At 50.2% G+C, this 26,213-nt stretch overlaps 1 protein-coding gene across 3 annotated transcripts; it reads left to right on the top strand.

Annotated features, from left to right (window-relative positions):
• The first annotated feature begins 1,991 nt into the window (after window positions 1-1,991).
• On the top strand, window positions 1,992-25,705 carry LOC144609365 (BPTF-associated chromatin complex component 1-like). 3 transcript variants are annotated; one of them, XM_078427818.1, is made up of 6 exons: window positions 1,992-3,557; window positions 5,556-5,650; window positions 10,529-10,630; window positions 14,686-14,876; window positions 19,647-19,751; window positions 23,949-25,705. In XM_078427818.1, exons 1-6 carry the CDS (start codon window positions 3,537-3,539, stop codon window positions 23,951-23,953), a joined length of 519 nt encoding a protein of 172 aa, XP_078283944.1. In that variant the 5' UTR covers window positions 1,992-3,536; the 3' UTR covers window positions 23,954-25,705. The 3 variants fall into 3 exon arrangements, with proteins under 3 accessions (XP_078283944.1, XP_078283942.1, XP_078283945.1); XM_078427816.1 differs by having other exon boundaries at window positions 23,945-25,705; XM_078427819.1 differs by lacking the exon at window positions 10,529-10,630 and having other exon boundaries at window positions 23,945-25,705.
• The last annotated feature ends 508 nt before the right edge of the window (window positions 25,706-26,213 follow it).

Raw genomic sequence — 26,213 nt, 5'->3', positions numbered from 1 at the left:
CTCATTCAAATAGGGAACATCCAAACTACGCAAACATCACCCGAGATCATAATCGAACCTGGGTCTCTAGCACTGAGAGGCAGCAACTCTGGACCCACCTGGATTTGAACCAGGGACCTCTTGATCTGCAGTCCAATGTTTTACCACTGAGCTGGACCCCCTATAATAACATTTGAAAGACACCTGGCCATAGGGTTGCCAACTTCCTCACTCCCAATTTAAGGGACAAGGTGACGTCACCGCCCCACGTGACCTCACCCAGCCAGCGGCCACGTGCTCCAGCTCTGCCAATGGCGGCCGCCCGGGCCGGGAGGAGGGTTGCTATGCAACCTCCGTTAGGCGGCGCCCAGGCCTCCGTACCTACACTGTCCGGAAGGTAGAAGCAGATTTTGACCAGCATCTGCAGTTTTGTTCCCACTGCCCTGACCTGCACTGGCCGGACCTACACTGTTCAGGCCTACAGCGTCCGGGCCTACAGTGCCCCCCGGGCCTAAGATGGGACAAGGGCGGTCCTGTATGGGACAAACCAATTTAGCCCAAAATACGGGATGTCCCGGCTAATACGGGACAGTTGGCAACCCTACTTGGCCACAAATTTCCTTCTAATCCAGGCATCATTTCTGGTAAACCTCTTCGCTATCCTCTCCAAAGCCTTCACATCCTTCCTTTAATGGGGGCGACCAGAACTGTATCAGAACAAATGCGGCCTGACCAAAACGCTTTAAAGCTGCAACGTGGCTTCCTTACCCTTGCTCTCAATGCCCTGACCAATGAAGGCAAGCATACCATACGCCTCCTTTACCACTCCATCTACTTGTTTTGTTTGGTTTAGAGATACAGCGCGGAAACAGGCCCTTCGGCCCACCCAGTCCGCACCGACCAGCGATCCCCGCTGTTCCAAGATAGACACAAAATGCTGGAGTAGCTCAGCGGTAAAGTGCGATCAGAGATAGTCCGTGGGTCACCGACAAGGTGCGGTAGAGTGGATGTTCAAAGATAGACACAAAATGCTGGGGTAACTCAGCGGGACAGGTCAGCATCTGGTCGGCTGAACGCACCATGGGAACTACACTCGCCCCCCTGCAGGACCTATACATCAGGAGGTGCAGATCAAGAGCAAGCAAGATTATGGGGGACCCCTACCACCCCAGCAACGGACTGTTCCAGCTGCTACGGTCAGGCAAACGCCTCCGCTGTCACGCTGTGAAAACGGAGAGAATGAGACGGAGTTTCTTCCCACAGGCCATAAGGACTGTTAACTATTATATCTCCAGGGACTACATTTTTCTTTCTGTATTAATCTTAATTTTTATGCTGTAATTGTAATTTTTTTGCACAATCTGCAGGCATTGCCACTTTCATTTCACTGCACATCTTGTATGTGTATGTGACTAATAAACTTGACTTGACTTGACATCTCTGGAGAGAAGGAATGGGCGACGTTTTGGGTCGAGACCCTTCTTCAGATATTTCATTTTGTTTTATTTTTTAATTGTCTACTGTGTATCGTGTTATTATCCTTGCGAGCAAAGCACCAAGGCAGATTCCCTGCATGCATGTGTACATATATTGGCAAATAAACATTTATTAAATCCATAAAATGTATTGAATTCAAGGCATAAAGACCATTCCATTGAGGAAGGTGATTGAATGGGGCGGGACTAAGCCATTGTCTGACGTCAGCGGAGGGCGGAATCCCAGCTCCGATTGGTGGAGAGTGCGGCGGATTGACGCGTCCGCTGTCCAATCATACCGCGCTTCCGGGCGACGCGACTGGGGCGTATCCTTGTTGACTGACGCGGACTTCAGCCAACCGGAGGACAGTTACGCCCAGGGGCACGTCCAATGGGAGACCAGCGTTGCCGGGGGGCGGGTTTGAGGATGATTGACGCGGGGTTCGACCAATCGGGGGCTGGGATGGAAGTGCGGGCGGAAGGGGGGGTTGTTGCCCCGGGAGACGCGGCCTACTCGCAGAGGCCTCGGGTTGGAGGAGCGCGGAGCGGCGGGAGGGAGAGAAGGAGAGAGAGAGAGGGAAAGAGAGAGAAGGAGGGAGGAGAGAGGGAGGGCATTAACTCAACAAGTTCAAGTTGTGAAGAGTGCGTGTGTGTGAGAGAGATCAGAAACAGCGGGAGATCTCAGAGTGGAAACCCTGCTGCAGGTTTACTGCACCGTGGCAGCATTGCACTGGGCTCCTGTGCATTGCACTGAGATCTGTTGCATTGCAGTGGGCTCCTGTGCATTCTCCTGAGATCTGTTGCATAGTTCTTAGGTCCTTTGCATTGGGCTCCTGTGCATTGCCCTGAGATCTGTTGCATTGCACTGGGCTCCTGTGCATTTTCCTGAGGTCCTTTGCATTGGGGCTCCTGTGCATTGTCCTGAGATCCTTTGCATTGCACTGGGCTCCTGTGCATTGCCCTGAGATCTGTTGTATAGTTCTTAGGTCCTTTGCATTGGGCTCCTGTGCATTGCCCTGAGATCTGTTGCATTGCACTGGGCTCCTGTGCATTGTCCTGAGATCCTTTGCATTGCACTGGGCTCCTGTGCATTGCCCTGAGATCTGTTGTATAGTTCTTAGGTCCTTTGCATTGGGCTCCTGTGCATTGCCCTGAGATCCTTTGCATTGGGCTCCTGTGCATTGTCCTGAGATCCTCAGCATTGCCCCGGGGTCCTGTGCATTGTCCTGAGATCCTCAGCATTGCACTGGGCTCCTGTGCATTGTCCTGTGATCTGTTGCATTGGGCTCCTGTGCATTGTCCTGAGATCCTCAGCATTGCACTTGCATCCTGAGATCCTTTGCACTGGGCTCCTGTGCATTGTCCTGAGAACCTCAGCATTGCACTGGGCTCCTGTGCATTGTCCTGTGATCTGTTGCATTGGGCTCCTGTGCATTGTCCTAAGATCCTCAGCATTGCACTTGTATCCTGAGATCCTTTGCATCGTTCTTAGATTTGTTGCATCGCTCTGTGGTCCTGTGCATCGCACTGTGGTCCTGTGCATCGTTCTTAGATTTGTTGCATTGCTGTGGGATCCTGTGCATTGCACCGAGATTCTGTGCGTTCCAGTGAGATACTTTGCATTGTCCTCAGTTCCTTTAAATTGCATTGAAGTGGGACCCTGTGTATAGCATTGTGGTTGCCCCTGAAGTCAAGTCAAGCCAAGTCAAGTCGAGTTTATTGCCACATGCACACACATTGCACTAGGTTTAAACTGCAGGGGGATCCTGATACATTGACGATCGCCTCCCCCACCGACATCCAATTCCATACGACCCTGGTAGAAATTAAAATTCGGGAAATAGAAAAACAGGAGCAGAAACTATAAATAAGCTGCATTTCAGATCCGAACGTTTGCTTAAATAAAACCAGTGAAAATTTCCAGTAGTGACGCATTTTGACTTCGAGTTTATAAAATTCCCATCAGCAGAGGGGATTTCAAAGCTTTTCTAAGGACTTTGAATTGGCACCATTTGATCATCTGACTCGTCACCAGTCGTTTTGCCTGAAGTGGTCTCGAGAAAGCAGACCGGACTCATCAGCATGACTTCGGCATCCACCAAGGTAAGATTAGTATTTTTTTTTAAGCCAATCTGTCAAAGTCTATCCATATCGGGGGAGATAAGGCAATGCGAGACGATACGATAGAGCTTTATTTATCCCAGGAGGGAAATTGATCTGCAAACGGTCATAAAAACAGAAAATACATGAGACATGAAATTAAAGTGACGAGTGGAATAGCTTAGTGACATAGAAACATAGAAAACAGGTGCAGGAGGAGGCCATTCGGCCCTTCGAGCCAGCACCGCCATTCATTGTGATCACGGCTGATCGTCCACAATCAGTAACCCGTGCCTGCCTTCTCCCCATACCCCTTGATTCCACTAGCCCCTAGAGCTCTGTCTAACTCTCGCTTAAATCCATCCAGTGATTTGGCCTCCACTGCCCTCTGCGGCAGAGAATTCCACAAATTCACAACTCTCTGGGTGGAAAAAGTTCCTTCTCGCCTCAGTTTTAAATGGCCTCCCCTTTATTCTTAGACTGTGTGGCCCCTGGTTTTGGACTCCCCCAACATTGGGAAAATTTTTCCTGCATCTAGCTTGTCCAGTCCTTTTGGGGGATGTGCAAAGATTGTGGGGGGGGGGGGGGGGGTGTTGTGGAAGAGTCAGTCTCAGTCTACCAGTCAACAGAAGGGCCAGGAGTTGTACGGTTTGATAGCCACAGGGAAGAAGGATCTCCTGTGGCATTCCGTGCTACATCTTGGTGGGACCAGTCTGTTGCTGAAGGGGCTCCTCAGGTTGACCAGCGTGTCACGGGGGGGGGGTTGGGTGTGAGCTGTATTGTCCAGGATGCTCCGCAGTTTGAGGAGCAGCCTGCCCTCCGAGACCACCTCCCGCGAATCCAACTCCAACTCCCGGCACAGGGCAGCGAAGAAGAAGGCCCGGGCCACTGCCGATTATCTTATGAATTAACTTATATTATATTATATTCCTTTATTTGTCCCACACCGGGGAAATTTACAGTGTTACAGCAGCAAAGTGGACAGCAAGAGAGCATTCATTACAAATAAAAGTAAAGACAAGGATAAATTGTCGTCAGTTTACCGTGCGTTCCCTTAACTGTTACTGTTGACTCTTCTGCTGGGAGCAGTGCTGGTTGTGCAGTCTCACAGCAGCGGGCAGCAAGGAAGGACCTCCCATATCTCTCCTTCACCCACTTGGGGTGCAGGAGTCTGTCACTGAAGGAGCGACTCAGTGCAGTGACAGTGTCCTGCATGGGGTGGGAGTCGTTGTCCAGCAGCGATGTTAGCTTTGCCATCATCCTCCTCTCTCCCACCGCCTGCACTGAGTCGAGGGGGCAACCCAGGACAGAGCCGGCCTTCCTGACCCAGCTTGTCGAGTCTCTTCCCCTCCGCCACTGAGATGCTGCTGCTCCAGCAGACCACTCCGTAGAAAATGGCCGATGCAACCACCGTGTTGTAGAAGGTCCTTAGGAGTGCCCCCCGCACTCCAAAGGACCCGAGTCTCCTCAGCGGATAAAGTCTGCTCTGGCCCTTTCTGTACAGCGCATCGGTCTTTTCGGTCCAGTCCAATTTATCGTTGACAACAGACAATAGATGCAGGAGGAGGCCATTTGGCCCTTCGAGCCAGCACCGCCATTCAATGTGATCATGGCTCCCCGTTCCTGCCTTCTCCCCGTACCCCCTGACTCCGCTATCCTTAAGAGCTCTCTTGAATGCATTCAGAGAATTGGCCTCCACTGCCTTCTGAGGCAGAGAATTCCACAGATTCACAACTCTCTGACTGAAAAGGTTTTTCCTCATCTCCGTTCTAAATGGCCTACCCCTTTATTCTTAAACTGTGTGTGGCCCCTGGTTCTGGACTCCCCCAACATTGGGATCATGTCTCCCGCCTCTAACGTGTCCAACCCCTTAATAATCTTATACGTTTCGATAAGATCCCCTCTCACCCAGGTACTTATAAGAGTCCACCCTCCCGATGCCCACTTATGAATGAACTCAACGAAACTAAATAAAGTGAGCCTCCCCCTCGGGTTTTGCAGGTGGGCGAGATATTCTCGGCGGCCGGTGCTGCCTTCACCAAGCTTGGCGAACTGACCATGCAGCTTCACCCGGTAGCAGACTCCTCGCCAGCGGGGTAAGTGGGACTGCCGCGTCCGTGATTGCTCCGCAACGCGCCCGCGGTCCATTTTGTTTTTCTCCTCCGTCTCCCTGACCTCCCAGTCTCTTTAAAAAAAAAATGGACCTCTGGGACCTCGAGGGTATCTTTTGGACCTAATTGAAACTTGGTGAAAGGCCCTTGGATAGAGTGGATTTAGTTTAGAGATACAGCGCGGAAACAGGCCCTTCGGCCCACCGGGTCCGCGCCGACCAGCGATCCCAGCTGTCCTGCACACACCAGGGGCGAATTTACATTTACCAAGCAAATTTACCTACATAAGAAGATAACTGCAGATGCTGGTACAAATCGAAGGTATTTATTCACAAAATGCTGGAGTAACTCAGCAGGTCAGGCAGCATCTCGGGAGAGAAGGAATGGGTGACGTTTCGGGTCGAGACCCTTCTTCAGACTGAAGAAGGGTCTCGACCCGAAACGTCACCCATTCCTTCTCTCCCGAGATGCTGCCTGACCTGCTGAGTTACTCCAGCATTTTGTGAACAATTTACCTACATACCTGCACGTGTTTGGAGTGTGGGAGGCAACCGAAGATCTCGGAGAAAACCCACGCAGGTCACGGGGACAATAGACAATAGGTGCTGGAGGAGACCATTCGGCCCTTCGAGCCAGCACCGCCATTCAATGTGATCATGGCTGATCATTCACAATCAGTACCCCGTTCCTGCCCTCTCCCCATACCCCCTGACTCCGCTATCCTTAAGAGCTCTATCCAGCTCTCTCTTGAATGCATTCAGAGAATTGGCCTCTGAGGCAGAGAATTCCACAGATTCTCTCTGACTGAAAAGGTTTTTCCTCATCTCCGTTCTAAATGGCCGACCCTTTATTCTTAAACTGTGTGCGGCCCCTGGTTCTGAACTCCCCCAACATCGGGAACATGTTTCCTGCCTCCAACCCCTTAATAATCGTACAAACGATGAACGTACAAACTCCGTACGGACAGCGCCCGTAGTCGGGATCGAACCCGGGTCTCCGGTGCTGCAAGCGCTGTGAGGCAGCGACTCTACCACCGCGCCGCCCCCACGGATGTGGAGAGGACCGGCGGTGGAAGGCCGATTCTTGGACTGGAGGCCTGTGACTGGTGGTGTGCCTCGGGGGTTCAGTGCTGGACCCCTGTCACTGTCCGTCATCTACAGCGATGATTTGGATGAGAACATACAGGGCAAGTTTGCTGATGATACAAAAGTGAGTGGTTTTGCAGAAAGCGAAGATGGCTGTGAAAGATTGCAGCAGGATCTGGATCTGGATCGATTGGCCAGGTGGGCGGAGGAATGGTTGGTGGGATTTAATACAGAGAAGCGTGAGGTTGCATTTTGGGACGTCGAACAAGGGCAGGACTGACACAATAAATGGGAGGCCTCTGGAGAGTGTTGTAGAGCAGAGGGATCTAGGAGTGCAGGTGTATGGTTCCGTGAAGGTCGACTTGCAGAAAATGTTCTTGGCCCATTGCCCTTCATCAGTATTGAGTATAGAAGTTGGGAGGTCACGTTGCAGTTGTATTAGACATTGGTGAGACCGCATTTAGAATATTGCGTTCAGTTCTGGGCACCATGTTATAGGAAAGATATTGTCAAGCTTGAAAGGGTTCAGAGAAGATTCACGAGGATGTTGCCAGGACTCGAGGGTGTGAGCTACAGGGAGAGGTTGAGGCAGGCTGGGTCTCTATTCCTTGGAGCGCAGAAGGATGAGGGGCGATATTATAGAGGTGTACACAATCACGAGAGGAATAGATCGGGTAGACGCACAGAGTCTCTTGCCCAGAGTAGCGGAATCGAGGACCAGAGGACGTAGGTTCAAGGCGAAGGGGAAAAGATTGAATAGGAATCCGAGGGGTAACTTTTTCACACAAAGGGTGGCGGGTGTATGGAACAAGCTGCCGGCGGAGGTAGTTGAGGCTGGGACTATCCCAACATTTAAGAAACAGTTGGACAGGTACATAGATAGGACAGGTTTGGAGGGATATGGACCAAACGCGGGCAGGATGGACTAGTGTAGCTGGAACATGTTGGCCGGTGTTGGGCTGAAGGGCCTGTTTCCACACTGTATCACTCTGTGACTCTATGAGAGTCTGGTATCAGACGGCACAGCCTCAGAATTATAGGATGTACATAGAAACATAGACATAGAAACATAGAAAATAGGTGCAGGAGTAGGCCATTCGGCCCTTCGAGCCTGCACCGCCATGCAATATGATCATGGCTGATCATCCAGCTCAGTAACCTGTACCTGCCTTCTCTCCATACCCCCTGATCCCTTTAGCCACAAGGGCCACATCTAACTCCCTCTTAAATATAGCCAATGAACTGGCCTCAACTACCTTCTGTGGCAGAGAATTCCACAGACTCACCACTCTCTGTGTGAAGAAATGTTTTCTCATCTCGGTCCTAAAAGACTTCCCCCTTATCCTTAAACTGTGACCCCAGGTTCTGGACTTCCCCAACATCGGGAACAATCTTCCCGCATCTAGCCTCTCCAACCCCTTAAGAATTTTATATGTTTCAATAAGATCCCCCCTCAGTCTTCTAAATTCCAGCGAGTATAAGCCGAGTCTATCCAGTCTTTCTTCATATGAAAGTCCTGCCATCCCAGGGATCAATCTGGTGAACCTTCTCTGTACTCCCTCTAAGGCTAGAATGTCTTTCCTCAGATTAGGAGACCAAAACTGCACACAATACTCCAGGTGCGGTCTCACCAAGGCCCTGTACAACTGCAGCAAAACCTCCCTGCTCCTATACTCAAGTCCTCTTGCTATGAATGCCAACATACCATTCGCTTTCTTCACTGCCTACTGCACCTGCACGCTTGCTTTCAATGACTGGTGCAACATGACACCCAGGTCACGTTGCATCTCCCCTATTCCTAATTGGCCACCATTCAGGTAATACTCTGCTTTCCTATTCTTGCCGCCAAAGTGGATAACCTCACATTTATCCACATTATATTGCATCAGCCATGCATTTGCCTTTGAAAAGGAGATGAGGAGGAATCTCTTTAGCCAGAGGGTGATGAATCTGTGGAATCTATTGCCACAAAAGGCTGTGGAGGTCAAATCAGTGGATAAAGCCAAGGTTGACAGGTTCATGATTAGTACTGGTGTCAGGGTTTATGGGAAGAAGCTGGAACATCCATTATATGTGTATGTAGGAACTGCAGATGCCGGTTTAAACCAAAGACAGACACAAAATGCTGGAGTAACCTCAGCGGGGACGGGCAGCATCTCTGGAGGGAAGGAATGGGTGACGTTTCGGGTCTGAAGAAGGGTCTCGACCCGAAACATCACCCATCCCTTCTTTCCAGAGATGCTGCCCGGTTCCCGCTGAGTTACTCCGGCATTTTGCGTCTGCTCTTTGATCATTCACTCTGCCGCGCCTGATTGGTGACCCTCGGACTATCTTTGATCGGACTTTGCTGGCTTTACCTTGCACTAAACGTTATCCCCTTACCATGTATCCGTACACTGTGAATGGCTCGATTGTAATCGTGTGTCGTCTTTCCGCTGACCGGCTTAGACAATAGACAATAGGTGCAGGAGGAGGCCATTCGGCCCTACGAGCCACCACCGCCATTCAATGTGATCATGGCTGATCATTCTCAATCAGTGCCCCGTTCCTGCCTTCTCCCCATACCCCCTGACTCCGCTATCCTTAAGAGCTCTATCCAGTTCTCTCTTGAATGCATTCAGAGAATTGGCCTCCACTGCCTTCTGAGGCAGAGAATTCCACAGATTCTCTCTGACTGAAAAAGTTTTTCCTCATCTCAGTTCTAAATGGCCGACCCCTTATTCTTAAACTGTGTGTGGCCCCTGGTTCTGGACTCCCCCAACATTGGGAACATGTTTCCTGCCTCTAACGTGGCTTAGCACGCCACAAAAGCTTTACACTGTACCTCGGTGCACGTGACTGTAAACCAAACAGAACAGAACCGATCTGAACTCTATCCAGCCCTTTCACTCTGCGGTAACTTTCAATGAGGTCCTTCCCCCAAACTCCAGCGAGTACAGGCCCAGTGCCGACAAACGCTCACCATATTTAAACCCAATCATTCCTAGTATCAATGTGGAATTTAATCCGAAGATAGACACAAAATGCTGGCTCAACTCAGCGGGAAAGGCAGCACCTGAGTTCGAAAATAGGTGCGGGAGGAGGCCATTTGGCCCTTCGAGCCACGATCTGCTTAATGAAATCGCTCCCCCAATATTACCCCTATCATCAGTACAAATTACCATCATATGAAGCAATAGAGTTTATGGAAATTTGAAGGTAGACACAAAAAGCTGGAGTAACTCAGCGGATCGGACAGCCTGTGTAGGACCATTCCTTCTCTCCCGAGATGCTGCCTGACCCGCTGAGTTACTCCAGCATTTTGTGAATAAACACCTTCGAAGGAACTGCAGATGCTGGTTTAAACCGAAGACCCGAAACGTCACCCATTCCTTCTCTCCCGAGATGCTGCCTGACCCGCTGAGTTACCCCAGCATTTTGCGCCTATCTTCGATTTGAACCGGCATCTATCTACACAGTTCCTTCCCAAACACTGGAATTTAATCCTGCAGTAGGAAAAGAAAACTGCAGGTTGGGACTCTATTCCTTGGAGCGCAGAAGGATGAGGGGCGATATTATAGAGGTGTACACAATCATGGTTTAAATCGAAGGTAGACACAAAATGCTGGAGCGACTCAGCGGGTCGGGCAGCATCTCTGGAGAGAAGGAATGGATGACGTTTCGGGTCGAGACCCTTCTTCAGAATCAATCCTGCCGTCGTCCCGGCTTTCCTACGTTTTGTTTTCCATTTTCTCTCTCTCTCTCTCTCTCTCTCTCTCTCTCTCTCTCCCCTTGCCAGAGCCAAGTGGACCGACACAGAGATTGAGATGCTGCGCTCGGCTGTAAAGCGCTTTGGAGAGGACTTAAACAAAATCAGCACGGTCATCAAAGACCGCACAGTGTAAGCCTGGGGAGCTGGGGTGGAGGCGGAGCGTGGTTTCCAGGCGTGAAGGGGGACAGTACACCTCAGGATCTGCCCCCCCTGTTCCCAACTCCTTCGGGCGGCACTGTGGCACAGCGTGCATTAGAACCGCCGCCTGACAGCCCCAGAGCCTCGGGTTCGATCCTGACCACGGGATTATTAAGGGGTTGGACACGTTTGAGGCAGGAAACATGTTCCCAATGTTGGGGGAGTCCAGAACCAGGGGCCACACACAGTTTAAGAATAAGGGGTCGGCCATTTAGAACGGAGATGAGGAAAAACTTTTTCAGTCAGAGAGTTGTGAATCTGTGGAATTCTCTGCCTCAGAAGGCAGCGGAGGCCAATTCTCTGAATGCATTCAAGTGAGAGCTGGATATAGCTCTTAAGGATAGCGGAGTCAGGGGGTATAGGCAGAAGGCAGGAACGGGGTACTGATTGAGAATGATCAGCCATGATCACATTGAATTGCGGTGCTGGCTCGAAGGGCCGAATGGCCTCCTCCTGCACCTATTGTCTATTGCTCGTCTGTACGGAGTTCGTACGTTCTCCCCGTGACCCGCGCGGGTTTTCTCCAGCTGCTCCGGCCTCCTCCCACACTCCAAAGATGTGCGGGTTTGTTGGTTGACTGGCTTGGCGTGAATGCAAAATCGTCCCTAGTGTGTGTGTGTGTGTGTGTAGGGTGGTGTTAATGTGCCGGGGGATCGCTAGTCGGCGCGGACTCGGTGGGCCGCAAGGCCTGTTTCCGTGCTGTGTCTCTGAACTAAACCCGTCTGCAGAAGGTAGACGAGTACAACACAGGAAGAAGGGTCTCGACCCGAAACGTCACCCATTCCTTCTCTCCCGGGATGCTGCCTGACCCGCTGAGTTACCCCAGCATTTTGTGTCTACCTATCATCACACAAATCTTGGTATTGGGTTATTATTGTCACGCGTACCACAATGCAGGGCAAAGAAGATAGATACAGAAACATAGACAATAGGCACAGGAGGAGGCCATTCTACCCTTCGAGCCTGTACGCACCGCCATTCATTGTGATCATGGCTGATCATCCCCAATCAGTAACCCGTGCCTGCCTTCTCCTCATATCCCTTGATTCCACTAGCCCTTAGAGTATCTAACTCTCTTTTAAATCCATCCAGTGAATCGGCCTCCACTGCCCTCTGCGGCAGAGAATTCCACAAATTCACAACTCTCTGGGTAAAAAAGTTTATTCTCACCTCGGTTTTAAATGGCCTCCCCTTTATTCTGAGACTGTGTGTGTGTGTGTGTGTTTTTTCTCACCTCAGTTTTAAATGGCCTCCCCTTTATTCTTAGACTGTGTGTGTGTGTGGCCCCTGGTTCTGGACTCGCCCAACATTGGGAACATTTTTCCTGCATCTAGCTTGTCCAGTCCTTTTATAATTTTATACGTCTCTACAAGATCCCCTCTCATCCCAGTCTTTCCAATCGTTCCTCATGTGACAGTCCCGCCATCCCAAGCTTACAGCAGAGAAACACGTTCCTTTGACACATGATGTCAATGCTGAACCTGATGCTTTGTTTTGTGCATGCTATCCATTCTGATCAGACGACACAAGAGTACAAGCAAGTCATATACATCAAGTAATGCAAGAGGAAAATGCTGTGGAGTGTAGAATACAATAACATGACAATTATAGAGAAAGTGCAGATACAAAAAAAGTGCAAGACCTGTATGAGGTAGGTTGGGAGATGGTAACCACACCATAACTTATGGGAGGAGTGCTCAGTAGTGCAGTGTAGTTTAGTTTATTGTCACGTGTACCGAGGTACAGTGAAAAGCTTTTCGTTGCATGCTATCCAGTCAGCGAATAGACTGTACAGTACATAGAAACATAGAAAATAGGTGCAGGAGTAGGCCATTCGGCCCTTCGAGCCTGTACGCACCGCCATTCAATATGATCATGGATGATCATCCAGCTCAGTATCCCGTACCTGCCTTCTCTCCATACCCCCTGATCCCTTTAGCCACAAGGGCCACATCTAACTCCCTCTTAAATATAGCCAATGAACTGGCCTCAACTACCTTCTGTGGCAAAGAATTCCACAGACTCACCACTCTCTGTGTGAAGAAATGTTTTCTCATCTCGTTCCTAAAAGACTTCCCCCTTATCCTTAAGCTGTGACCCCTGGTTCTGGACTTCCCCAACATCGGGAACAATCTTCCCGCATCTAGCCTCTCCAACCCCTTAAGAATTTTATATGTTTCAATAAGAGAACTTTACATGATTACAATCGAGCCATCCACAGTGTACAGATACAGGAACAAGAGAGAACGGTTTAGTGCAAGGTAAAGTCCAGTTAAAGATAGTTCGAGGGTTTCCAATGAGGTAGATCGTAGCTCAGGACCGCTCTCCAGCTGGTGAGAAGAGGATGGTTCAGTTGCCTGATAACAGCCGGGAGGAAACTGTCCCTGAATCTGGAGGTGTGCGTTTCCACGCTTCTGTACCTCTTGCCCCGATGGGAGAGGGGAGAAGAGGGAGTGGTCGGGTGGGTGAGACTGGTCCTTGATTCTGCTGCTGGCCTTGCCGAGGCAGTAGTCTGACAATAGCGGTAATCAAACTGAAATTTCTATATCGAACCCACGTGAAATCTCAATTGGAGACACAGAGAGCTCCAGATATGCAGATTTACAACAAAAACACACAAAGTGCTGGAGTAACCCAGCGGGTCAGTCAGCATCTGTGGAGAACATGGACGGGTGAAGATTTGACAATAGACAATAGATGCAGGAGGAGGCCATTCGGCCCTTCGAGCCAGCACCGCCATTCAATGTGATCATGGCTGGTCATCCACAATCAGTACCCCGTTCCTGCCTTCTCCCCATACCCCCTGACTCCGCTATCCTTAAGAGCTCTATCTAGCTCTCTCTTGAAAGCATTCAGAGAATTGGCCTCCACTGCCCTCTGACGCAGAGAATTCCACAGATTTACAACTCTCTGACTGAAAAAGTTTTTCCTCATCTCCGTTCTAAATGGCCGACCCCTTATTCTTAAACTGTGTGTGGCCCCTTGTTCTGGACTCCCCCAACATTGGGAACATGTTTCCTGCCTCTAACGTGTCCAACCCCTGAACAATCTTATATGTTTCGATAAGATCCCCTCTCATCCTTCTAAATTCCAGTGTATACAAGCCTAGTCGGGTCGGGTCCCTTATTCAGACAGGCGTTTCGAATCCACACCCTACTTCAGAACGTTTCTGACCTGAAAGGTCACCAATCCTGGGCGTAAGTGTAGCCTTCTTGATTAGTGCGGGTGTCAGGGGTTATGGGGAAGAAGGCAGGAGAATGGGGTTGTGAGGGAGAGATTGACCAGCCACGATTGAATGGCGGAGTAGACTTGATGGGCCGAATGGCCCAGTTCTACTAACGCTTATAACCTGAGGTATTTATTCACAAAATGCTGGAGTAACTCAGCAGGTCAGGTCAGAGAAGGAATGGGCGACGTTTCGGGTCGAGACCCTTCTTCAGACTGATGTCAGGGGGGGCGGGACAAAGGAAGGATATAGGTGGAGACAGGAAGATAGAGGGAGAACTGGGAAGGGGGAGGGGAAGAGAGGGACAGAGGAACTATCTAAAGTTGGAGAAGTCGATGTTCACACCGCTGGGCTGCAAGCTGCCCAGGCGAAATGTGAGGTGCCGTTCCTCCAATTTCCGGTGGGCCTCACTGTGGCACTGGAGGAGGCCCATGACAGAAAGGTCAGACTGGGAGTGGGAGAGGAGTTGAAGTGCTCAACCACCGGGAGATCAGTTTCGCCAACGCGGACCGAGCACAGATGTTGAGCAAAGCGATCGCCGAGCCTGCGCTTGGTTTCGCCGATGTAAACATTTATAACCTTATGAGTTTAGACTTCTGTAGCTCCTGCCCATCGATGGGAGTGGGTAGAGACGATGGAGGGTCTTTAAAGACAGAAGACAATGTCGCGATTGAATGGCGGAGTAGAATTGTCGGGCCTACTTCCCCATCTATTTTCCTGACCACCTCTTCCCACTCCCCACCCCCTCTCTCCCCCCCAGAGCCCAGCTCAAGACCACCGTGAAGCGGAAGGTCTACGAGGACAGCAGCGTGCCGCTCCCCTCGGAGTCGCCGAAGAAGGCGCAGAAGAAGATGGCGGCGCCCGCCGGCGTCCCGGCGAACGCCGCGGCAACGGCGGTGGGTGGGGCCGCGCCTTCCGCGGACTCGTCGGTGAAGAAGCAGAAGGCGTCAGGTACAGCGGGTGGCTCAATGGTCTCGTTACGCGTCGGTCCCGGGAATTAACCTGGTGAACCTGCGCTGTAAAATATCGATAAATGCGAGGTTATCCACTTTGGCGGCAAAAGCAAGGAGGCAGATTATTATCTCAATGGTGTCAGGTTGGGTAAGTCAAGTCAAGTCAAGTCAATTTTATTTGTATAGCACATTTAAAAACAACCCACGTTGACCAAAGTGCTGTACATCTGATTAGGTACTAAGGAAAAAAATGAAACATACAGTAGCACGCAAACAGTTCACAGCGCCTCCTCAATGAGCCTCAGACGCTAGGGAGTAGAAATAGGTTTTGAGCCTGGACTTAAAGGAGTGGATGGAGGGGGCAGTTCTGATGGGGAGAGGGATGCTGTTCCACAGTCTAGGAGCTGCAACCGCAAAAGCGCGGTCACCCCTGAGCTTAAGCCTAGACCGCGGGATAGTGAGTAGCCCCAAGTCGGCCGACCTGAGGGACCTGGAGTTAGAGAGGGGGGGTTAGAAGATTTTTGATGTAGGGGGGGGGAATGTCCATTTAGGGCTTTATACGTGAATAGGAGGAGCTTGAAGTTGATTCTGTACCTAGTTTCCTATTTTCTATGTATTCACTGGAGTTTAGAAGGATGAGAGGGGATCTTATAGAAACATATAAAATTATAAGAGGACTGGACAAGTTAGATGCAGGGAAAATGTTCCCAATGTTGGGGGAGTCCAGAACCAGGGGCCACAGTCTTCGAATAAAGGGGAGGCTATTTAAAGCTGAGGTGAGAAGGAACTTTTTCACCCAGAGAGTTGCGAATTTGTGGAATTCTCTGCCGCAGAGGGCAGTGGAGGCCAAATCAGTGGATGGATTTAAGAGAGAGTTAGACAGAGCTCTAGGGGCTAGTGGATTCAAGGAATATGGGGAGAAGGCAGGCACGGGTTATTCATTGTGGACGATCAGCCGTGATCACAATGAATGGCGGTGCTGGCTCGAAGGGACGAATGGCCTCCTCCTGCACCTATTTTCTATGTTTTCTATGCGCTGCGCTCCCTCAATGGCAAGGATGTCCTTCCTCACGTTAGGAGACCAAAACTGCACACAGTACTCCAGGTGCGGTCTCACCAGGGCCCTGTACAACTGCAGTAGGACCTCCTTGCTCCTAAACTCAAATCCGTTCGCTATGAAGGCCAACATGCCATTTGCTTTTCTTCACTGCCTGCTGTACCTGCATGCTTACTTTCAATGCATGAATGAATGAATGCTGGCATTCACTTAACGAGGGATGGAATACAAAAAACAGGGAATACAAAAAATGTGGAGACAGACACAAACTGCTGGAGTAACCCAGCGGGTCAGGCAGCATCTCTGGAGGGAAGGAATGGGTGACATTTCGGTTCGAGACCCTTCTTCAGACTGACGTCCGAGGGTCACCAATGAGGTAGTTAGTCGTTGTGAAGGTCAGAGAGTTGTGAATCTGTGGAATTCTCTGCCTCAGAAGGCGGTGGAGGCCAATTCTCTGAATGCTTTCGAGAGAGAACTGGATAGAGCTCTTAAGGATAGCGGAGTCAGGGGGTATGGGGAGAAGGCAGGAACGGGGTACTGATTGAGAATGATCAGCCGTGATCACATTGAGTGGCGGTGCTGGCTCGATGGGCCGAATGGCCTCCTCCTGCACCTATTGTCTATTGTCTAACCCAACCAACCCCCAATCCCAAAACCTCACCCCATCCTTTATTGCCTGATTGATAATCCGAGTTCTTTACCTTCAGTCTGAATAATCACAAGTAATACTGGATGAGCACATCAGATTTATTCCACTATGGGGTTCTTCCAGTGAGGATCTCCAGATGCAATACTATTGTCTGAAAAGATCTCAACTCAGGAGAGGGGAAGAACAACTTTTCCACGACTGTTTACTTTTTCATACAGAAAAGAGAGAGGTGTGACACAAAGAAATCAAGGACCAGTTACAAATCTAATACAATTCCCATGGTTACAGAGAAAACAAAATCTTAAGTCACATGCTTTTGGGGAAACGCATCAATTTACATAGAAACATAGAAAATAGGTGCAGGAGTGGGCCATTCGGCCCTTCGAGCCTGTACGCACCGCCATTCAATATGATCACGGCTGATCATCCAACTCAGTATCCCGTACCTGCCTTCTCTCCATACCCCCTGATCCCTTTAGCCACAAGGGCCACATCTAACGCCCTCTTAAATATAGCCAATGAACTGGCCTCAACTACCTTCTATGGCAGAGAATTCCACAGATTCACCACTCTCTGTGTGAAAACAAACGTTCTCATCTCGGTCCTAAAAGACTTCCCCCTTATCCTTAAACTGTGACCCCTTGTTCTGGACTTCCCCAACATCGGTAACAATCTTCCTGCATCTAGCCTGTCCAACCCCTTAAGAATTTTGTAAGTTTCTATAAGATCTGAAGACGGGTCTCAACCCGAAACGTCACCCTTTCGTTCTCTCCGGCTGAGTTACTCCAGCATTTTAGTTTAGTTTAGTTTAGAGATACAGCGCGGAAACAGGCCCTTTCGGCCCACCGGGTCCGCGCCGACCAGCGATCCCCGCCCACGAACACTATCCTACACCCACTAGGGACAATTTTTACATTTACCAAGCCAATTAACCTACAAACCCGCACGTCTTTGGAGTGTGGGAGGAAACCGAAGATCTCGGATTTTGTGAAATAGATCCTATGGTGTCTCCTTATCGCACAATGGTGCCTCTCTAATCATCTTAGCTATTTCTCATCTCGGTCAATAGACAATAGGTGCAGGAGGAGGCCATTCAATGTGATCATGGCTGATCATTCTCAATCAGTACCCCGTTCCTGCCTTCTCCCCATACCCCCTGACTCCCCTATCCTTAAGAGCTCTATCCAGCTCTCTCTTGAATGTATTCAGAGAATTGGCCTCCACTGCCTTCTGAGGCAGAGAATTCCACAGATTCACAACTCTCTGACTGAAAATGTTTTTCCTCATCTCTGTTCTAAATGGCCTACCCCTTATCCTTAAACTGTGACCCCTTGTTCTGGACTCCCCCAACATCGGGAACAATCTTCCTGCATCTAGCCTGTCCAACCCCTTAAGTTTGTTTGTAAGTTTTGTGAGTATATCAACTAACAGCATAGATTCTCATAATGACACCTCTGTGTCCAGCCAATGATGTTTTGGGTTTCGGATTTCCAGCCCCTCTCTTGTGTTTTACCCCAAAACATCCTTGTTTGAATGAAAAACAAAAGAAAAACGCTGGTACCACTCTGGAGGTCAGCTCGCGTGCACTGAAAGAAAAAACAGAGCCAGTGTTCCCAGTGAAAGACCTTGGGTCCTTGGTGCCGTGAAGCAGCAACTCTACCGTGCCGCCATTACAAACTTCCAACGTACAAACTCATCGCAGCGCCCGATATTGCTGAGCCTGCACGTCCAGCACCTCACGGGTGAGGGGCTTTGAAGCATAGAAACTTAGAAAACAGACAAACTAGACAAAATAGAAATAGAGGTCAGTCTGAAGAAGGGTCTCGACCCGAAACGTCACCCATTCCTTCTCTCCCGAGATGCTGCCTGACCCGCTGAGTTACTCCAGCATTTTGCGAATAAATACCTAGGAAATAGACAATAGGTGCAGGAGGAGGCCATCCGGCCCTTCGAGCCAGCACCGCCATTCAATGTGATCACGGCTGATCATTCTCAATCAGTACCCCATTCCTGCCCTCTCCTGACTCCGCTATGCTTAAGAGCTCTATCTAGCTCTCTCTTGAATGCATTCAGAGAATTGGCCTCCACTGCCTTCTGAGGCAGAGAATTCCACAGATTTACAACTCTGACTGAAAAAGTTTTTCCACATCTCCGTTCTAAATGGCCGACCCCTTATTCTTAAACTGTGTGGCTCCTGGTTCTGGACTCCCCCAACACTGGGAACATGTTTCCTGCTTCTAACGTGTCCAACCCCTTAATCTTATACGTTTCGATAAGATCCCCTCTCTTCTAAATTCCAGTGTATACAAGCCTAGCCGCTCCTTCTGAGGCAGTGAATTCCACAGATTTACAACTCTCTGGGTGCAGGAGGAGGACATTCGGCCCTTCGAGCCAGCACCACCATTCATTGTGATCATGGCTGATCGTCCACAATCAGTAACCCGTGCCTGCCTTCTCCCCATATCCCCCCATTCCACTAGCCCCTAGAGCTCTCTCCAACTCTCTTTTAAATCCATCCAGTGAATTGGCCTCCACTGCCTTCGAGCCAGCACTACCATTCATTGTGATCATGGCTGATCATGCACAATCAGTAACCCGTGCCTGCCTTCTCCCCATATCACCCCCCCATTCCGCTAGCCCCTAGAGCTCTCTCCAACTCTCTTTTAAATCCATCCAGTGAATTGGCCTCCACTGCCCTCTGTGGCAGAGAATTCCACAAATCCACAACACTCTGGGTGAAAAGGTTTTTATCTCACCTCAGTTGTAAATGGCCTCCCCTTTACTCTTGGACTGTGTGTGTGTGTGTGTGGCCCCTGGTTCTGGACTCCCCCAACATTGGGAACATTTTTCATGCATCTAGCTTGTCCGGTCCTCTTATAATTTTATACGTCTCTGTCAGATTCCCCTTTCGTCCTTCTAAAACTCCGGCGAATACAAGCCCAGTCTTTCCTCATACGACAGTCCCGCCATCCCCGGGATAAACCTGGTGGGTTTGTGGAGGAAGGTGAGAGGTCTTTGGTACAGAGATGGTGGTGATTTTTTTTTAAAACCTGTCCCTGCAGACGTGACCTTGAGTGCCTTGAATGACTCTGATGTCAACAGCGATCTGGTGGACATTGAAGGCCTGGGAGACGATTCTCCATCCAAGAAACTCAACTTTGACCAGGGTACGTGTTGCTCTGTGTGGGACGGACGCCCCTCCTCCTCCCAGCGAAAACTGGGTCGAAACCCCTCGTGTTGAAGGAGGCCGATCAGCCCATCGGTCAATGTTAACCCCTCCTGCACATTTCCCCACTAATATCCATTTAGATCTAGAGATACAGTGCGGAAACAGGCCCTTCGGCCCACCGAGTCCGCGCCGCCCAGCGATCCCCGCACACTAACACTATCCTACACACACACATTAGGGACAATTCTTTTAACATTTTACCCAGTCAATTAACCTACAACCCTGTACGTCTTTGGAGTGTGGGAGGAAACCGAAGATCTCGGAGAAAACCCGCGCGGGTCACGGGGAGAACGTACAGACTCCGTACAGACGGCGCCCGTAGTCAGGATCGAACCTGAGTCTCCGGCGCTGCATTCGCTGTAAGGCAGCAACTCTACCACTGCGCCACCGTGCCACCCTTGCTCCCCTCCTTTCAACGCACTCTCTTGCTCAAACACCTATCCACACCCCCCTCTTCCCCAACTCCCCCCCCCCCCGCCCCCCAGTCTCCCTTGACCCAGTGTACTAGGGGCAACTTACCGTAACAGACTGGGCTTGTATTCACTGGAATAGAAACAGAAAAAAGGTGCAGGAGGAGGCCATTCGGCCCTTCGAGCCAGCACCACCATTCATTGTGATCATGGCTGATCGTCCACAATCAGTAAACCTGCCTTCTCCCCATATCCCTTGATTCTGCTAGCCCCTAGAGCTCTATCTAACTCCCTTTTAAATTCATCCAGTGAATTAGCCTCCACTGCCCTCTGTGGCAGAGAATTCCACAAATCCACAACACTCTGGGTGAAAAGGTTTTTATCTCACCTCAGTTTTAAATGGCCTCCACAAATTCACAACTCTGTGAAAAAGTTTTTCCTCTTCTCAGTTCTAAATGGCCGACTCCTTAGTCTTAAACTGTGTGACCCCTGGTTCTGGACTCCCCCCACATCGGAAACATGTTTCCTGCATCTAGCCTGTCCAATCCCTTAATAGTCTTATATGTTTCGATAGGATCCCCTCTCATCCTTCTAAATTCCATTGAATACAAGCCCAGTCGACCCATTCTTTCATCGTATGACAGTCCCGCCATCCCGGGGATTAACCTGGTGAACCTACGCTGCACTCCCTCAATAGCAAGGACGTCCTTCCTCAAATTAGGATCTCTGGAGAACGGGGAGAGGTGACATCTGGGACTCTTCCTCGGACTGATTCAGTCGGCTCATTTAGGGGGTACGGGGAGAAGGCAGGAACGGGGTACTGATTGAGAATGATCAGCCATGATCACATTGAGTGGCGGTGCTGGCTCGAAGGGACAAATGGCCTCCTCCTGCATCTATTGTCTATTGAGTTACTCCAGCACTCTGTGTTCCCCCTCAATCACCATGGGGACTCCCTCATCTAATTACTGACGTATGATGAAAGAATGGAGCGACCGGAAAGACTAATATTCACTGGAATTTGGAAGGATGAGAGGAGATCTTATAGAATTCTTAAGGGATTGGACAGGCTAGATGCAGGAAAAATGTTCCCCATGTTGGGGGAGTCCACAACCAGGGGGTCGTGTAAGAAAATAACTGCAGATGCTGGTACAAATCGAAGGTATTTATTTCACAAAGTGCTGGAGTTACTCAGCGGGTCAGGCAGCATCTCAGGAGAGAAGGAATGGGTGACGTTTCGGGTCGAGACCCTTCTTCAGACTGATGTCAGGGGGGCGGGACAAAGGAAGGATATAGGTGGAGGCAGGAAGATAGAGGGACAACTGGGAAGGGGAGGGGAAGAGAGGGACAGAGGAACCATTCTCAGGAGAGAAGGAATGGGTGACCCGCCCCACTGACATCAGTCTGAAGAAGGGTCTCGACCCGAAACGTCGCCCATTCTTTCTCTCCTGAGATGCTGCCCGACCCGCTGAGTTACTCCAGCATTTTGTGCAATAGAACCAGGGTCCACACACAGTTTAAGAATAAGGGGTCGGCCATTTAGGACTGAGATGAGGAGAAAGCTTTTTCAGCCAGAGTTGTAATTAATTAATTAAAATCGTTGATGGCATTGGCGATGCAGTGGGGGCTGGTTTCCAACGGGCACCTTGACGGACGCCCCACACATCTCTGTCCTCCGTACAGTTGGCCAGCTCCTCTTTTCTCTCTAAATAAGCATCTTCCATCAACGTCTTCACCATCGTCCTGTTTGGTCGTCCCGGGTTCTGTCCTCCATGGGTGGGTTCTGAATCTGTGATTCACCCAGAGAGTTGTGAATCTGTGGGATTTTCCGCCACAGAAGGCAGTGGAGGCCGATTGACTGGATGTTTTCAAGAGAGAATTGGACGTGGCTCTTAGGACTAATGGAATCAAGGGATTCTCTGCCACAGAAGGTAGTTGAGGCCAGTTCATTGGCTATATTTAAGAGGGAGTTAGATGTGGCCCTTGTGGATAAAGGGATCAGAAGGTATGGAGAGAAGGCAGGTACAGGATACTGAGTTGGATGATCAGCCATGATCATATTGAATGGCTGTGCAGCCTCGAAGGGCCGAATGGCCTACTCCTGCACCTATTTTCTATGATATGGGGATAGAGAAACATGTAAGATTCTTAAGAGATTGGACGGGCTAGATGCAGGAAAAATGTTCCCTATGTTGGGGGAGTCCAGAACCAGGGGCCACACACAGTTTAAGAAAAAGCGGACGGCCATTTTGGACTGAGAAGAGGAAAAATGTTTCCACCCAGAGAGTTGTGAATCTGTGGAATTTTCTGCCACAGAGGGCAGTGGAGGCCGATTCACTGGATGTTTTCAAGAGAGAGTTCGATTTAGCTCTTTGGGACTAACGGAATCAAGGGATGTGGGGAGAGAAAGCAGGAACGGGGGTACTGAATTTGGACGGTCTGCCGTTATGGTATTGAATGGCGGTGCTGGCTAGAAGGGCCGAGTGGCCCACTCCTGCGCCTATTGTCTGTGTTTCAATGATTCGAGGATACCGTATAGTCACGTGTACGTAGATGTCGAGTTCGACTTCGCGTTCGCAGTCAGTTGGATGACAATAATCAGAGACGGCACAGACTTTACCTGTTAGTTTATTAGAGATCTCGTGGACAGGTTTCTAAAAGCACACACAGAGTTGCGGACTCCGGGGCCAGTGGAAACGTGTCACACCAGCCCCTAGAATTAAGCCCCTTTTATCCCCCAAACCGCAGAATTCACAGTTATTTACAAGTATCACAACCAATCAATATTGGAATTAAGTCAGTTTTCCCTTATACGGCCGAGTGTTGGAACAAAGTCAGTTTTCCCATATAAGGTCCTAACATGCTATTGTTCAAGGTTTAGTCGGCGTCTGTTTATTGTTTATGTTCTTTATACATTGTGTTTTTCTCCTCTGAAGACGAGCTGGAACATTCTGCGGTTTGGGCTACAGATTACTACTAGCTTTAGCAAGCTCAGCATTTTTGTGCTTACGTAGCCTCAAGCAGGTGTGTGCGAGAGAGAGAGAGAGCCTCAAGCATGTGCTTTAACCTAGCACACAATGCTGCAAAGCCCATGCGGAGTCTAGTAGATACATGAGTGAAGAAGGGTCTCGACCCGAAACGTCACCCATTCCTTCTCTCCTGAGATGCTGCCTGACCCGCTGAGTGACTCCAGCGTTTTGTGAAATATGTACGTCGATACAGGTCGTTCTACGGCACCCCCAGTTCCAGAGCCTTTCTAGAATTGTTTTAATAGTTTAGTCCAGAGATACAGCGCGGAAACAGGCCCTGCGGCCCACCGAGTCCACAGCGACCAGCGATCCCCACACACTGGCACCATCCAGCACACATTGGTGGGGGAGGAGGGGGGGGGAGGGGAGGGAGGTGGGGGGGTTGGGGGAGGAGCGTTGGCTTCCGAACTTCGGAGGGGTGGGGGTTGGGGGAGGAACGTTGGCTTCCGAACTTCGGAGGGGAGGGGGGTTGGGGGGAGGTGGGTGTGGGGGTTCGGGGAGGATCGTTGGCTTCCAAACTTTGGAGGGGAGGGGGGTTGGGGGAGGAGGGGAGGGGGGGGGTTGGCGGGGGGTGGGAGGGGAAGGGAAGGGTGGGTGTGCGGGGGAGAGGGAGAGGGTAGAGGAAGTGTAAATCTCGATCCCGGTCTCTTTATTAACCCGCCTTTTCATTCCCGCCCCATTCTCTGTTTCAGACAGTCTGAGCCTCGATTCCAGCCTCATCATGAACACCTCCGACGTCCCCCTTCTATCGCGCTGACATTGTCTCTCCCCGCCCCGCACCACCTCCATCCCCCCCGGCACTTCCCCTCACTCACGGAGGGAGCCCTGTCCTCCTGCCAGCCAGCAGTTGGCCGCTGTTTCCATCCAAGTGCCACTACAGCTGCTCCTCGATGTGGTTACGTTCCGATAAATCCGTCGTAAATCGTCGAAGATGCATTTAATACACCTAACCTACCGATCATCATAGCCACCTCACCTACCGATCATCATGGCCACCGAACCTACCGATCATCATAGCCTAGCCTCACCTACCGATCATCATAGCCACCTAACCTACCGATCATCATAGCCACCTCACCTACCGATCATCATAGCCACCTAACCTATTCAACATCATAGCCACCTCACCTACCGATCATCATAGGCACCTAACCTACCGATCATCATGGCCACCTAACCTACCGATCATCATAGGCACCTAACCTACCGATCATCATGGCCACCTAACCTACCGATCATCATAGCCACCTAACCTACCCAACATCATAGCCACCTAACCTACCCAACATCGGAGCCATCGAACCTACCGAACATCATAGCCACCTAACCTACCGATCAGCATAGCCACCTAACCTACCGATCAACATAGCCACCTAACCTACCGATCATCATAGCCACCTAACCTACCGATCATCATAGCCACCTCACCTACCGATCATCATAGCCACCTAACCTATCCAACATCATAGCCACCTAACCTATCCAACATCATAGCCACCTAACCTACCGATCATCATAGGCACCTAACCTACCGATCATCATAGCCACCTAACCTACCCAACATCATAGCCACCTAACCTACCCAACATCGGAGCCATCGAACCTACCGATCATCATAGCCTAGCCTAACCTACCGATCATCATAGCCACCTAACCTACCGATCATCATAGCCACCTAACCTACCCAACATCATAGCCAGCTAACCTACCCAACATCATAGTCCGGCATCACCAGAGAGTATCGTACCACGTAAGACACTGCCAGTCTGAGCAGCGGGCCCGGGAAAAACCCGGAGGGGAAGAGCAAAATTCGAAGTACGGTTTCGACTGAATGTGTATTGCTTTAACACCGGTGTAAAGTCGAAACATCGTACGTCGAGGAGCATCTGTATTGGTAATGGGTTACCAATGATGCCTGTCCCGTTGAGTTACTCCAGCATTTTGTGTCTCCTCAGTACCAATCAAAGATACTAGAGGAGCAAGGTGGCCCACTCCGTCTAAATCGCCTGTACTGAAGTGTAGCACGCAAAGGAGCGTAGCGGCCGCCATTTTAGTAAGCAAAACCCGCCTCTCGCAGTGTTTTGGGGGAACAGTATGTGTGATGATACCATCAAAATGCAGAATATATCATCTGCCAATTCACGGATTTGTGTTATTTTTCTTTCTAAATGTTTCTGCGAGTTTCTGCCTACTAAAATGGCCGCCGTGACGCACTACGGTTTTTAGGGTCGAGTGGTCTATCTTGCTCTGCGCTATTATCTTTGGTACCAAAATTGAACTGACCAACCCACACGCACGCACACACGCACCCCACACGTCTCTCAGCCCCTGGAGGGGAGGGTAGGGGCGCCATCGGTGTCCAGCTTCACTGTGGTTTTGCTTCAACCACCGCAACGGATTTTAGTCCAGACGTGTACCAATGGTTTTCTCCAATTAAAAGCCAAAAAAAAGAACTACCGGCGATTTTATTCCTTTCCGCCTCGGCTGCCCGTTCATTTCTCTTGCCAAACCCGACCGATTGGCCTATTTTGTTTGGTGCAGGGAGAACTGCCGACGCTGGTTTAAACCGAAGATAGGCGCTAAACGTTGGAGTAACTCGGCGGGGATGGGCAGCTTCGCCGGAGAGTAGGAACGGGTGACGGGTTTTCGGGTCGAGACCCTTCTTCCGACTGAGTCAATAGAAATAGGTGCAGGAGGAGGCCATTCGGCCCTTCGAGCCAGCACCGCCATTCAATGTGATCATGGCTGATCATCCACAATCAGTACCCCGTTCCTGCCCTCTCCCCATACCCCCTGACTCCGCTATCCTTAAGAGCTCTATCTAGCTCTCTCTTGAATGCATTCAGAGAATTGGCCTCCACTGCCTTCTGAGGCAGAAAATTCCACAGATTCACAACTCTCTGACTGAAAACTTTTTTCCTCATCTCAGTTCTAAATGGCCTACCCCTTATTCTTAAACTG

The sequence above is a fragment of the Rhinoraja longicauda genome, chromosome 34 (assembly GCF_053455715.1).
Source record: "Rhinoraja longicauda isolate Sanriku21f chromosome 34, sRhiLon1.1, whole genome shotgun sequence".
Taxonomy (NCBI): domain Eukaryota; kingdom Metazoa; phylum Chordata; class Chondrichthyes; order Rajiformes; family Arhynchobatidae; genus Rhinoraja; species Rhinoraja longicauda.
The sequence above is the reverse complement of the archived record's forward strand: the minus strand, read 5'-3'. Positions and strand labels throughout refer to the sequence as shown.